At 38.8% G+C, this 14,105-nt stretch overlaps 1 protein-coding gene across 1 annotated transcript; it reads right to left on the bottom strand.

Moving 5' to 3' along the window:
* Nucleotides 1–793: 793 nt before the first annotated feature.
* On the bottom strand, nt 794–5,352 carry LOC106874817 (uncharacterized). The gene is made up of 2 exons (XM_014922677.2): nt 4,586–5,352; nt 794–1,846 (listed from the first exon to the last, which is right to left on the bottom strand). The coding sequence occupies exons 1-2, from the start codon at nt 5,028–5,030 to the stop codon at nt 1,434–1,436; spliced, it is 858 nt and encodes a 285-aa protein (XP_014778163.2). The 5' UTR covers nt 5,031–5,352; the 3' UTR covers nt 794–1,433.
* Nucleotides 5,353–14,105: the final 8,753 nt, after the last annotated feature.

Raw genomic sequence — 14,105 nt, 5'->3', positions numbered from 1 at the left:
ACACTCACACATATGTATATATATATATATATGAATGTATTTTTTAATGAATAGAATAAAAATTATTTTCCTTGGAACATGAGTCTTTGATTTTAGTGGTATTTTGTCTGTCTTTACATTCTGAGTTCAAATTCTGCCAAGGTCAACTTTGCCTTTCATCCTCTCGTGGGGGGGGGGGGGGGGGGGGTGAAAAATTAAGTACCAGTAATCAACTGACCCCCTTCCTAAAAATTTCGGGCCTTGTGCCTAGAGTAGAAAAGAATATAAGTCTTTGATTTATATTCTCATCTCAGTCTTCAGATATAAGAGAACCAATCAACCGAGGGTTACTTCCAAGATTCTTTGAAGGGGAACACCACTGACCCCTGCAAAAATGTATAATTGATGGAATGTGTATCTTTTTTTAATTTTTTTTTTTACTTCTTTCAGTCATGAGACCACGACCAGGCTGGGGCATGGCCTTGAATTTTAATTTTTAGATAAAATAAGTACTAGGCTTACAAAGAATAAGTCTTGGGGATCGATTCGTTTGACTTAGTCCTTTTAAGCCTGGTACTTTTACCAAACTGCTAAGTTACAGGGATGTTACCATGCCAACACTGGTTGTCAAACGGTCGTGGGACACACACACACATACATACTCGACAAGCTTCTTTCAGTTTCCATCTACCAAATCCACTCACAAGGCTTTAGTTGGCCTGGGGCTGTAGTAGAAGACATTTGCATAAGGTACCACACAGTGGGACTGAACCCAGAACCATGTGGTTGGAAAATTTATTTACTGATTTCTTGCTTTTCTTTACTTCTTACCATTTTTTTTCTCATTATTTTCTTTTGTTGTGTTTTCTTTTCACTAAAATCCAGGTGCTGGTTCTGAATTTTCCTTGTAATATTCTCAAATATTAAATTCTAACATTTTTTTTTTTTTTTGCTTGGCTTTGCAACCCTGGAGTTTTGCATTCAATCTCGCTGTACAGCACTTTGATCAGAAGTCTTCCACTGAGTAACCTCAAACCAACCAATGGCCTTGGGAGTAAATTTGGCAGACAGAAACATTGTGTGTTTGTACCCCACCATTGCTTGACAACCAGTGTTGGTTTGTTTATGTCCCTGTAACTTATTGGCAAAAGAGACCAATAGAATAAGTACTAGGGTTTGGCTTGCTTAATTAAACCCTTCAAGTGTGTGTGTGTGTTACATGATCTTTCGTTAAGCAGCAGCAGCAGTAGTAGTAGTAGTATGAGTGGTGGGGAGGGAGGTGAAGTAATAGTACATTACTGCATCCACCATTTGTTGGTGATGCTCTATTCTTGGCAGACGAGACTTTTTGCACCGTTCAGGTGACACCCCTCCAACCGATGGGTCTGTTTGGGCAGTGAGGGGTTTTGTAAGGTCGGCGTGCAAAACCTTCCTCAACCAGTTTTAGTTACATGTTAAGGGTCAGATTTAAACAGGACATGTTCCAACAATAAACTTGGGGATACAAACTGAGAAAATATTGCCTCTCCACAGACGTAACCAGCTGCTGCAGACGCCACAACCAATGGCAGGAAATGTTCGATACGGGGATGGGCTTTGTGAAAAAATCCAAGAGATTCACACTCAAGCATTTGTTTTTTCCTTTCTGATGGTGATAATTTGGGGTTACAAAATACATTGCGCTCCCAAACTTTAAATTCGGTTGCCCATTCAAATACACCATCAACAGTTTTCGCTTTTTCGCTAGAGTGAGTCATAAAACCAGATCCAACAATAAGTATTCCGTCTTTGCGTAGTTCTGATAATGCCTCACCAATTTCTTGGTGTTCTTTCATGTCCAAAGTATTCTTCAGAGACACTTGAAATGCTGAAATGAATTACAATAAAATATTAAAAATTAGGAAAGCTAATTTTAATCTTTAGAAATAATACATTTCTAAATCTCTGAGAGAGATTTATGCAGTAGTGATACGATGAAGTAGTTGTATGCTGTCAACTTAATGTGACAGTCCCCTGAAGGGAATAATACTACTGTTGGTTAGACCTAGGAAGCTACACCGCTTCCTGTCGGCCTTGACATATTTCCTGTGTCCTTATGTTTACAAGGGGGAGACTAGCACCTCCACCCAGCTAAGCCTGCATCCAGAGCAAAGACTCAGAAACATGTCTCTGGATGCAGGCTTAGCTGGGTGGAAGTGCTTGTCTCCCCCTTGTGAACATAAGGACACAGGAAATGTGTCAAGGCCGACGGGAAGCGGTGCAGCTTCCTAGGTCTAACCAACAGTAGTATTATTCCCTTCAGGGGACTGTCACATTAAGTTGACAGCATACAACTGCTAATTTTAAGTTTCATTTTGTGATGTGTGTCGGTATGCATGTGTGCGAGCCTAGCAATTTTTTTCGTATTCAATTCTGACATAATTGTAATCTACACCATCTGAAAGGTATTTATAGACAATTTCATTAAATAATACCCTTTGTTCAGAAAGTTATTAGGAAACAAAGCTCATTCAAGGTTCCACACAGTGGGACTGAGCCCGGAACCATGTGGTTGGTAAGCAAGCTACTGGTGAAATAATTTAACTTTCACAGAATTCCCTCAGTATACTGTGTCCACAGGTACCTACTAGGGTACCTGTGTTATTTCTTAAATACTTCAGAAATAACAGCCGAGAGGTACACCGTTCCAACCTTACCATACCTAACATAAATGGGGCCTAATGCAGTTTCGCACCTCTCCTTGAAAAATGCAGTTTTTGGAAAATTTTCTTTCGGATTCTTACGTTTTGGATGTCGGAGATTACGAATATGCAAAAAAAAAATGTTTTTTTATTTTCGCCACCTCCCCCTCGCACCCCCATTTAAATTTTTAATTTTGTTTACTTTAAAGAGATCGTAGCAAATTGACAAACATTGGCAGATCGAAATTAAATCCAGACAAAAACATTTAAGTGAAGAGAATTTGCGTTTTACTTGTGTCAATAAGAGTTTAATGTAAATTAGATACACCAATTTATGAGGAACAAACATTAAGGAATGTTTTCACTTTCATCAGCAGATCGAGAAATTTATTTTTGGTAACTAAACACTTTCAAACTTCGTAGAATGGTAGAATGTGTCATATAAAACATCTTTTACTCAGTTGAGAAAAGTTTCTATTTACGAAGTTATTTCGTGTTAAAATTGTCGTATTTCGGTAATTTCACCCTCCCCCAATTTTAAATTTTGAACTTTTTCATCCATTTATTTATCGATCTGTCTGTTTATCCCTGTCCGTTTATTCATAAAATATATTTGTCAAATGTGGCGGTCCTATAGAGGACGGTGTTACTGTTGTTTATTTTCCCAGGAAGACATTCTATCTCTCTTTTTTTCTTTTACTCTTTCATTTGTTTCAGTCATTTGACTGTGGCCATGCTGGAGCACCGCCTTTAGTCGAGCAAATCGGCCCCAGGCCTTATTCTTTGTAAGCCTAGTACTTATTCTATCGGTCTAACCGCTAAGTTACGGGGACGTAAACACATCAGCATCGGTTATCAAACACAGACGCACAAACATATACACACACATATATACATATATATATATATATATATATATATATATATACGACAGGCTTCTTTCAGTTTCCGTCTACCAAATCCACTCACAAGGCTTTGGTTGACCTGAGGCTATAGTAGAAGACACTTGCCCAAGGTGCCACGCAGTGGGACTGAACCCGGAACCATGTGGTTAGGAAGCAAGACTTCTTACCACACAGCCACGCCTGTGCCTATATCTTTATACGCATCTCTTTATATACACATATCTATATTCTTATTGAATTAAAATTTTGAAAACGTGGTCTCTTGCATTTTCGGAATATCCGTCATCTAAAAACATAACGAGAAAAAAATTTCGATAAAGTCCAAAATTTTAGGGGGTTAAAAATTTTTTTTTTTTTTTTACCTATTCGTAATCTCCGACATCTTAAACGTAGGAATCCGAAAAAAAAATTATTTTAATGCATTTTTCAATGAGAGGTGCAAAACTGCATTAACACCCCCATACATATGATTGTTTTCATCTTATATAAAATATTTGTATAGGCATGAGCCATAATTTTCGAGAAGCGGCCCGCTAAGATATGGCTTATCATCAGTCGGGCCTCACTACTAAAAATATTCAGTACCGTCCCGTGGGCCGCAGTTTGCCCATGACGGCTCTCTTCGTTGGTTATGTAATAAAGATTTGTTTACACGTAGCCCAAGAGATGGTACCTGTCGTCACTTCCGATCAATTTACTCGGAATGTCGACCTCCGACCAGACTCCAATTGAAGGTTACCAACATCCCCCATGAGCTAACCATCGACCACGTACCTGCCCGCATGGTGTACCGTGGGTTTTGAATAATTTGGAGATACGGACAGCCGCACCTGGTGCTCCTCCTGCAGGTATGCTCTTAGGAAATCCAGAAATAAGTTTGGCTGCTATTTCTAAACGTTCCGTCTATTTCAACGATAAACCAACAAGGACCACCTGTAAGCTTGGGGTTAATGTCTATGATGGCAGTTTGTAGTAGGACGAAAGCAACAATAATTAAATAAAATTTGAGGGTTAACTTACTTGGGATATCGGCTTCTGGCCAGACTAAGATGAAGGGCACAAAAACGCCATGGTCTAACCCACGACCATGCGCCTGCCGGCATGATATACCGCGTGTCTTGAATAATTCGGAGACACGGGCAGCCACGGCTGGAGCTCCTTTTGCAGGCCATTTCAGTTCATACATGCTCTTAGGAAATCCGTAATAATCAAAGAACAAGGAATGATCTTGGTCGTCCATGGCGCTTGGGACATTTTCTTCCCAGTGGGCGCTGACAACTAGGATCGCCTTTGGCCGTTTATTCAGGTGAGTTCGTGTTAGATTTTGCAGGAATTTTGCTGCCTCCGAGTCCCGATCCATTCCACGCATACCTGGATATTCCTTGATATCCATGAAGAATGAAGGCCCACCTCCATGCGATAAGAAAATAACAGGCTGTACACAATCGTTCGAGTGACCCGACATAATTCTATTTCAATATTTGTTGCGAGAGTCGAGGTGACAACTTCCTCTCTTCCTCTCTTTCACTCGCTGTAGTTATTCATTGATCGCTTTCTTTCTCCATGTCTCACCTGTCTTATTCCTTCTCTCTCTCTCTTTCTTTAACCTTCACTCATTATTATGGATCTTGTTAAATTTCTTCCAACCATTTAAGTATCTCAAATTTTTACCAGATTTTTTTTCAAAATTTCGACATTGTATAACTTCTTTATTGTTAATTTCTAGAATGCACATTTCGTCTCCAGATTGCAAAACTGCATTAAAAAAATTATCTAGAGAAAATACTTGAAATTTAACAAGATCCATTGTTGCATCTGTTTCGTATATAATTGGAGCTAATTAAAATTAACCCATAAGAACAGTAATGCACGCTTAATAAATTAATTAAAATATGTTGCCGAGAAATGACAACATTTACCTGAGCAAAAACAACCCATCAATTTCACCGATCTTGATAAACGTTTCAAGCAGAAACGTACAGAATACATCAGTGCAAACTTTGATAATAACAAAAGGGGGAAAAACACGATAAAACATTAAACTACATAAAGACACCATCGCTGCCTGTTTGAGTTTATTAGAGTCACATCAATAGCCATGAGAAATAAGGTTTTTCTGTCTCACATGTTGTTAAACATTTGTTTATTCGTTTCGATCATCCAGGATAGCCAGATTATTTATTTCTGCATATATCTCGTTACTGTTGGTTTCAGTCTAATTGACGACGCTATAATCAATGATTACCTCTTCTTTTTTTTTCCTTTAACTTTCATCTGCCCACTTTGAATTTATCTCATTACACTCGTCAACAAAATACAACTTTCATTTCCTGGCATAAAATCTTTGAGTTGTATTAGACTTAATTTTGGCAGGATGATTCCAAAACTGACCTCACATTTGCTTTATCACATCACATTTTTGTGCCATTGGTATATGCTTTTACTTACCAGAAGTATACCAAAAGTTAACTTTACACCACTATTTGCAGGAATTTTGGATTGTCATACTAATTTTGAATATGTTGCTTTAAAATCCTATCTCTTCTTTTCAGGTAGGAACTGAACCACTGTGATCTTGTTATGGATACAACATCAAAAAGAAGGACCTGCTGTTATGACCCCCGATATTTCTGTTAAATCTGTAGAGAATTCATTCCACAGGCTCAAAGGCACAAATATTGATAACTTTGCCAAGGTGTATCTTGATTGTTCGTTTAACGTCCGCTTTCCATGCTAGCATGAGTTGGACAATTTGACTGAGGACTGGCGAACCAGAAGGCTACACCAGGCTTCAATCTGATCTGGCAGTTTCTACAGCTGGATGCCCTTCCTAACGCCAACCACTCTGAGAGTGTAGTGGGTGCTTTTTACGTGCCACCGGCATGAGGGCCAGTCAGGCGGTACTGGCAACGGCCACACTCAAAATGGTGTATTTTACATGTCACCTGCACAGGAGCCAGTCCAGTGGTACTAGCAACGACCTCACTCAAATGTTTTTTCATGTGCCAGTAAGGTGACGCTGGTTGCTTACTTTAAAATATCACTTGGAGACTAGAATAAAACCTGTGTTGAAGCGATTCATCAAAGCTCTCGATCACAGTAGAGACTGCTTCAGATATATATGTACAGCCTTTCAAAGTCTCAGTGATGAGAAAAAGGCAGGAATATTTGATGGACCTCAGATAAGAACACTCCTCAGGGATCCACATTTTGTTACGAGAATGAGTGCGACAGAGGCTAGAGCTTGGAATGCCTTCTCTGATGTGGTGCAGAATTTCCTTGGAAACAGGGAAGCTGACAACTATCAGGAGATTGTGGAGGAGCAGTTCTTGGGTTTGTAGAATGAGCATTAAATTGGTCCAGTTACATGGTCACTTGTGTGAGTTTCCAGAGAATGTGGGTGATGTTAGTGAAGAACAAGGTAAACGCATTCATCAAGATGTAAAAGTAATGGAAGAAGGCTGATGGGGCTCAAACATGTCAGATTACTGCTGGAGCTTGATGGGAGACATTCCAGAAGCCATGCACAAGAAATCATCAAATAAGACAATCAGAATGAATGACCACAATGAACAGAGATTTCGTATTCATATTTTGTTATCACCAAACTTAATTCTTACATGCTAATGTGCATTTACCCCCATAGCTTTGTGTTTTGGTTTATTAGATTAAAAAATGACAGGAGTGGCTGAGTGGTAAGTAGCTTGCATACCAACCACATGGTTCCGGGTTCAGTCCCACTGCGTGGCACCTTGGGCAAATACCTTCTACTATAGCCTCGGGCCGACCAAAGCCTTGTGAGTGGATTTGGTAGACGGAAACTGAAAGAAGCCCGTTGTATATATGTGTGTGTGTGTGTGTGTGTGTTTCTGTGTTTGTCCCCCCAACATCGCTTGACAACTGATGCTGGTGTGTTTACGTCACCGTAACTTAGCGGTTTGACAAAAGAGACCGATAGAATAAGTACTAGGCTTACAAAGAATAAGTCCTGGGGTCAATTTGCTTGACTAAAGGTAGTGCTCCAGCATGGCCGCAGTCAAATGACTGAAACAGGTAAAAGAGAGTATACTGTCTATTAAAAATTGCATTTACGTATGTTTAATTCTTCCTTTATGAGAATTAGATAACTGTTTCTAGCAAAACTAAAACATTTTATATCTCAAAAATCTGAGGTGATAGACAAAATCTGATGCCAGATTTTAGATTCATCCCCACAAAATTAGCTAAAAACCATTGATAAATCTTGGGCCAGAAAATGGTTGACCAGCATTATCATATCAGCTCTATTTTCACCACAGACACAAATTTGTATATGCCGCTATTTGGTTGAAATTTTAGCTTTGGCATTCTTTTGATATTGGTACACGAAGCAATTCACCCATACAACCTTCCCTCGTGACACAAAAGGGGCTAGGCTGAAAAAAAAAAAAAATGGTGAATGAGGTCTTCTCCTCACACTTTGCAGACCAATGCCGAAGGAACGCGCTCCATCCTCATCAGTATTTCCTTGAATCATTATTCCATTCTCTCTTCTTTGTCTCCCACTATCTTCTTTTTTATTCAATGTTCTGATTTGTCCCAATCATTATTCATTATTCCATCCAATTGTGTGTGTTTATACATACACAAGAAACACTATTTCTTTCAAATGTTATATTGAAAACACAACAGTATTTGAGTTTAAAGTCTTTTATTAATGATTTTTCACAGTAACAGTTTTAAATCCATTAATATCTTTCAGTCTCTCATCTTCTAAATAATGTACTCGTTAGTCATGTTTCTGTAGTAGTTATACATATACATATAATTATTGTTTCAGTCATTACACTACACCCACGATGTCAACCAAATTGATTTAAGTTTGGTATTATTTTATTGTTCACTTTTTGATGAACTACTCAGTCACAGGCTTCCACAGTTTCCATCCACCAGATCCACTCCCAAGGCATTGGTCAGTCCAAGGTAACATGCAGTGGGACAGAACATGAAACCACGTGATTGGGAGGCTAAGTTCTCAACCACATGACTCTCTGGTCCTCCATCAGTTATGACAAGTGTTTCAGTTGATTTAATCAATGGAACAGCCTGCTCATGAAATTAATGTGCAAGTGGTTGAGCACTCCACAGACATGTGTACCCAGAGCCTAATTCTCAGGGAAATTCAGTGTTACACAGAATATGACAAAGCAAGCCCTTTGAGTTATAGGCACAACTCATGTTTGACTGAAGCAATGTGAAATAAAGTGTCTTGCTCACGGACACAACTCACTGCCAGGAATTGTCTATTTTGTCCATGGTGGTGGTGGTGGTCATCATTGTCATGTGGCAAGTTACTACATTCACCCATAGCGACTGGCATTCCGTCGGTTTTAACTACGAGCGTTCTAGTAGATCAGATCATGGAACGGCCTGCTCATGAGATTAATGTGCAAGTGGCTGAGTACTCCACAGACATGTACCCTTAATGTAGTTACAAAAGAGATTTAGTGTAACACAGAATGTGACAAGGCTGACCCTTTGAATTACTGGTACAACTCATTTTTGCCAGCTGGGTGGAGTGGAGCAACGTGAAATGAAGTGTCTTGCTTAAGGAGACAATGTACCACTGGGAATCAAACTCACGACCTTACAATCGTAAACCAAACACCATAACCACTAAGCCATGTGGTGAAAGCACATGGCTCCACCCGCACCAAATAAATACCACTGGCCGTGTGACTGGGTTAATGTTATCACAACCGAAATCCCTTACTTGCAATGGTTTCTAAATTCAACAGACATTTTTTTTCCCTATGTGGCCCAATTGATGTTGGAGGCCTGAACTTCAGGATTAACAGATGTTACCCCACTGGCTGGCCCTTGGGTGCCTCTATCACAGTCCACTCTGTTGCAAACATTCTAATCAAACCTCTGGTCCCTAGAGATATTGCACTAAACTCACAAGGCACTTCTCTCCCTCCAGTCATTAGTCATGTGACAGTGTAAATAGAAAAATAAAAAACAAAACTTCTCTCAACATTATTTATATTTGACGGATATTTGTCCTCATCTTGTTTGTTTCGGCTGATATACCCTCCAGCCTTCGTCAGGTGTCTTGGGGAAATTTCGAACCAGAGTTCTCATTCTTAAGGTATTTTTCGATATTATTATTATTATTATTCAGGCATATGGCATAGCGGTTAAGAGCGCAGTCTACTAAACCCAAGATTCCAAGTTCGATTCCAGGCAGTGACCTGAATAATAATGTCGAAAATATAAACATCCTTTTTTTTTTTATTCTGAAAACATTAGTTTTCTCTGTGTGGACATACAAAAGACCATCTTCGGTGAATCTTAAAACTTTCTGTGAAAATTTGACTCTTGTCATTTCTTTCCTTTCTCCCCGAGTATTCAGAAATGTAAGCATCTTTTTTTATTGCAAAAACACAACTGTTTTCTCTAACTGGACATACAAAAGAACATCTCGAGAAAAGTCAACTTTAATTTCTACAATATTATCTTTATTTTCTCCCTGACGAGCTGAAACATGCAATAACAGAAATGCACGTGGAATAATAATTCTCTCTGGTCGAACACAACTTCTCTATTCACAAATAATACAGAACAGAGTAAGTCGGCCCTTCCTAAATTTTTCTTAAGGTCAAGGTCACTGTTGCTGTCGTTCGCTGCTAGTAGTAGTAGTAGACATTCAAACTCTTTTTGACCAATTGGATCCCATCCCACTTCAAAAGAAAAAATATTACATGAGCCGCACTTACTACTACTACTATTACTACCACTGCTGCTGTTGCTGCTACTACTATTACTACTACTGCTGCTGCCACTACTACTACTATTACCACTGCCGCTGCTGCTGCTAATGATGATAAATGCAGCCCCTGTATGAAGATTAGTGGTTAAAAAAAAAAAAAAAAAGAAAATTTAATAATAATTTAACTTTACTTAAAAAGAAAAGAAAATTTCAAACAGTACACTGAATCGCTTGTCCAATGGTTATTCTGGAAGCGCGCCTGTCAGCCAAACATTTTCAACTAGCAGAATATCTTCCCCGAATACGAATCTGGAAGGTCACTTAAACGGGATTTGTCCCAAATTAAGCCCCCAAAGTTCACCACTACAACGACCACAAAATCAAAAATGTAAAAGAACTACATGGAACCGGGAAGAATATAAAGAAGTAATATATGCTTATTACTTTGCATTAAGTAGGCCAACCCAAGAGAAACACACCGCAAACTCCGACAGAATTTGGAGGAGCCGGAATCCAGCTAGCAGACCAAACCTGGATGAAAACAGATTAGTAAATGTTAGAAGAGATATCCTCAGAAATACCAGACTCACAGATGTAGAATTAACCTCTATTAAAAAAGCGGTAGAGAATGACCTAAATATAAGTAATGAAAGAAATAATGAAGCAGAGGAGAGGAATGTTGGACCACAAACATTGACTGAAAGGTGACCATCTGCCGAAACCCCTCAAGAGCCTGAAGAAAAAGGAGAAGATAAATGACCCTAGGGAAAACAGCCAGGAAATTGATGTCGAAACTGAATTTGAAGACCACATATTTGCTGAACAACACAGTAAATCATTGAAATGAAGCAGGAAGTTTTGAATGAGCTTGCAGTTGTAGGGCATACAAATATGAATGATAGGGAACCACTCCATAAACTCCCAAATGCACACCATCATAAAACGCAAATAAAAATTGGTAACTGTGTTACACAAGAAATTATACAACAACTAAAATCCGATCTTAAGTTAAATGAAATTATTTACTCCGTTGCTAAGGTAATCGAAAGACGCTGTTTAACACCCAAAAAGCCAACAATACCAAATTCGAAAAGAAAATCAAACTGGAGGAGTAGAATTGAAACTGAGATTGAATCGTTGCAAAGGGAGATATCAATATTAACTGAGCTAATCTCTGGAAATGATATAAGATCAAGAAAAGGTAGGAAGATCGTGAGAAAATATGGACTCTCAACAAGAGAAGAACTAATGTCAGCGAATGAAACACTGAAACAGAAAGTTCAAGCGAAGGCTCAGAGAATACGCAGATTTGAGAAAAGAATCAAATTCTACAGGCAAAATAAGATGTTCAAATCTAATGCCAAATCATTTTACAGGGAAATAGGGAAAGAAAAAATAACCATTGAAAATCCACCCCTAATGGAAGAAGTTGAAAACTTTTGGAAAGGGATCTGGAGTGATGAGAAACCATACAATGAAAATGCAGACTGGATCAAACGCACCCAAGATGCCTACAAAAATCTACAAGAACAGGTATGGGAAGACATCTCAATCGCCGACCTAAGGAGGGCACTAACGAAGGCTCATAAGTGGAAATCCCCTGGTACTGATAGAGTACCAAATTTCTGGCTCTCATCACTCTCGTCCACACACAAAATGTTTGTAATACTATTTAATAGTATTATGAAAGACCCAGAAAGAACTCCCCATTGGATGGCAAATGGTGTTACTTACCTCCTCCCGAAAAATAACGAAACCAAAGACCCAAAAAACTACCGGCCTATAACATGTTTGTCTACGACCTATAAGATTTTGACATCTATTCTAGTGGAGAAAACACATACGTTTATGGAAGAGAATAGCCTCTTTCCTACTGAACAAAAAGGATGCAGACGAGGCTCATACGGATGCAAAGATCAGCTCTTAATTAATCGCATGATCTTTGAGAACTGCCACAACAAGCGCAGAAATCTCAGCTCTTCATGGATTGATTATAAAAAAGCCTTTGACAGCATACCACATTCGTGGATTCTGAAATCGCTGGACATTTTCAAAATTTCTCCTGTGATTTCAGATTTTTTAAAGTATAATATGTCATTATGGAAAACGAAGCTGCAATTATATCATTCTAATGGAGTATTGCACTCAAACAATATAAGCATAAACTGTGGCATTTTCCAGGGTGACTCGTTTTCACCACTAATACCACTCTCAAGTGAACTGAATAGAACAAGGTATGGCTACAAAATTGACAACAGGAAAATAAGCCATCTATTTTATATGGATGATTTAAAACTATATGGCATAGATGACAAAGAGCTTGAAGGACTACAACATACTGTGAAAGGATTCAGTGATGATATCGGGATGGAGTTTGGCCTTGAAAAGTGTGCCAAAGCCACTTTTAAGAAAGGGAAACTGGTAAAGTCAAGTTCAATAGAATTAGATGTCGAAACAGTAATAAAGGAACTTGAGCAGGAACAAACCTATAAATACCTAGGAATAAATGAAGGCTCTGGTATCCAGCATGCAAGCATGAAAGAGAAGGTTAGGAAGGAATGTTATAGAAGAGTTTGAGCAGTTCTGAAGTCTGAGCTGAATGCATATAATAAGGTGTTAGCCATAAATTCCTTAGCAGTCCCAGTTGTTCTTTATAGCTTCAATGTACTTAACTGGAATACCAGTGAAATAGTCAAAATTGATAGAAAAAGCCGCAAGCTACTGACTTGTAATAAGATGCACCATCCAAAGGCAAACGTGGATCGTCTTTACCTTCCCAGAGCTCAGGGAGGTCGAGGCTTGATCCAGCTTGAACTTACGTACAAAACCACCACAATCGGACTGGCCAAATACCTTGAAACAACCAACGATTGAATGCTAAAACTTGTTGAAAAACACGAAAGACCGAAAAAACTTCACTCTATTCTGAAAGAGAGCAAAAAATTCGCTACTGATCTCTTAGATACCTACCAAATTGATCAGGTTGAAGGAAATGCGCCAACCGCTGCTGCAAAGAAAATAAAATTAATTGCAAAGACAAAAGCACATGAAAAATTAGCTAGCAGATGGGAAGAGAAACCTCTGCATGGCAAGTATGTGGCTCATAGCAAACAAGCTGATGTCGACCAGAAACAGAATCAGTGGTTACGAAGCTCAGGGCTAAGAGCAGAGAGTGAAGGTTTCATATTAGCTGCTCAAGATCAAAGCTTATTAACCCGGAACTACCAAGCCAATGTGATAAAAAATGGAGCTGACCCAAAATGCCGATTCTGTAACGATGAGATTGAAACTATAGACCACCTAATCTCGGGGTGTAGAGTCTTAGCACCTGTAGAATATAAAGCAAGACATGACAGAGTTGGCCAGTATTTACACTGGACAATATGTCGGCATTATAAAATCAAAACCCCTGACAAATGGTATAAACACCATCCTGAAGCTGTAACTGAGGGAGAAAATGTGTCAATTCTCTGGGACTTCCCCGTACATACCGACAAAACTATAAAAGCTAATAAAGTGGATACTACTATAAAAGATCAGACAAAAAAATGTGTTTATTAATTGACATGAGTATTCCCTGTGATCATAATATAGCGGCGAAAGAATTTGACAAGATCAGTAAATATAAAGACTTGCTAATAGAAATTGAAAAAATGTGGAATCTCAAGGCGACTACCGTACCAGTGATTGTAGGGTAAAAAAAAAGGTACTGAAACCTATTTGAAAATGATACCAGGCTTACCATCCCTACAGGAAGTGCAAAAAAATCATGTTAACTGGAACGACTCA

Source organism: Octopus bimaculoides, chromosome 2 (genome assembly GCF_046866305.1).
Source record: "Octopus bimaculoides isolate indiv1 chromosome 2, ASM4686630v1, whole genome shotgun sequence".
In the NCBI taxonomy this organism is placed as follows: domain Eukaryota; kingdom Metazoa; phylum Mollusca; class Cephalopoda; order Octopoda; family Octopodidae; genus Octopus; species Octopus bimaculoides.
This window is presented reverse-complemented; position numbering and strand designations above follow the sequence as displayed.

Excerpts from the sequence above, each read along its gene's own strand:
- LOC106874817 (XM_014922677.2), bottom strand. The coding sequence starts at position 5,030 with ATGTCGGGTCACTCGAACGATTGTGTACAGCCTGTTATTTTCTTATCG. Across the intron at positions 1,847-4,585 it reads GCCAGAAGCCGATATCCCAA|CATTTCAAGTGTCTCTGAAG; the intron begins GTAAGTTAACCC and ends AATTCATTTCAG.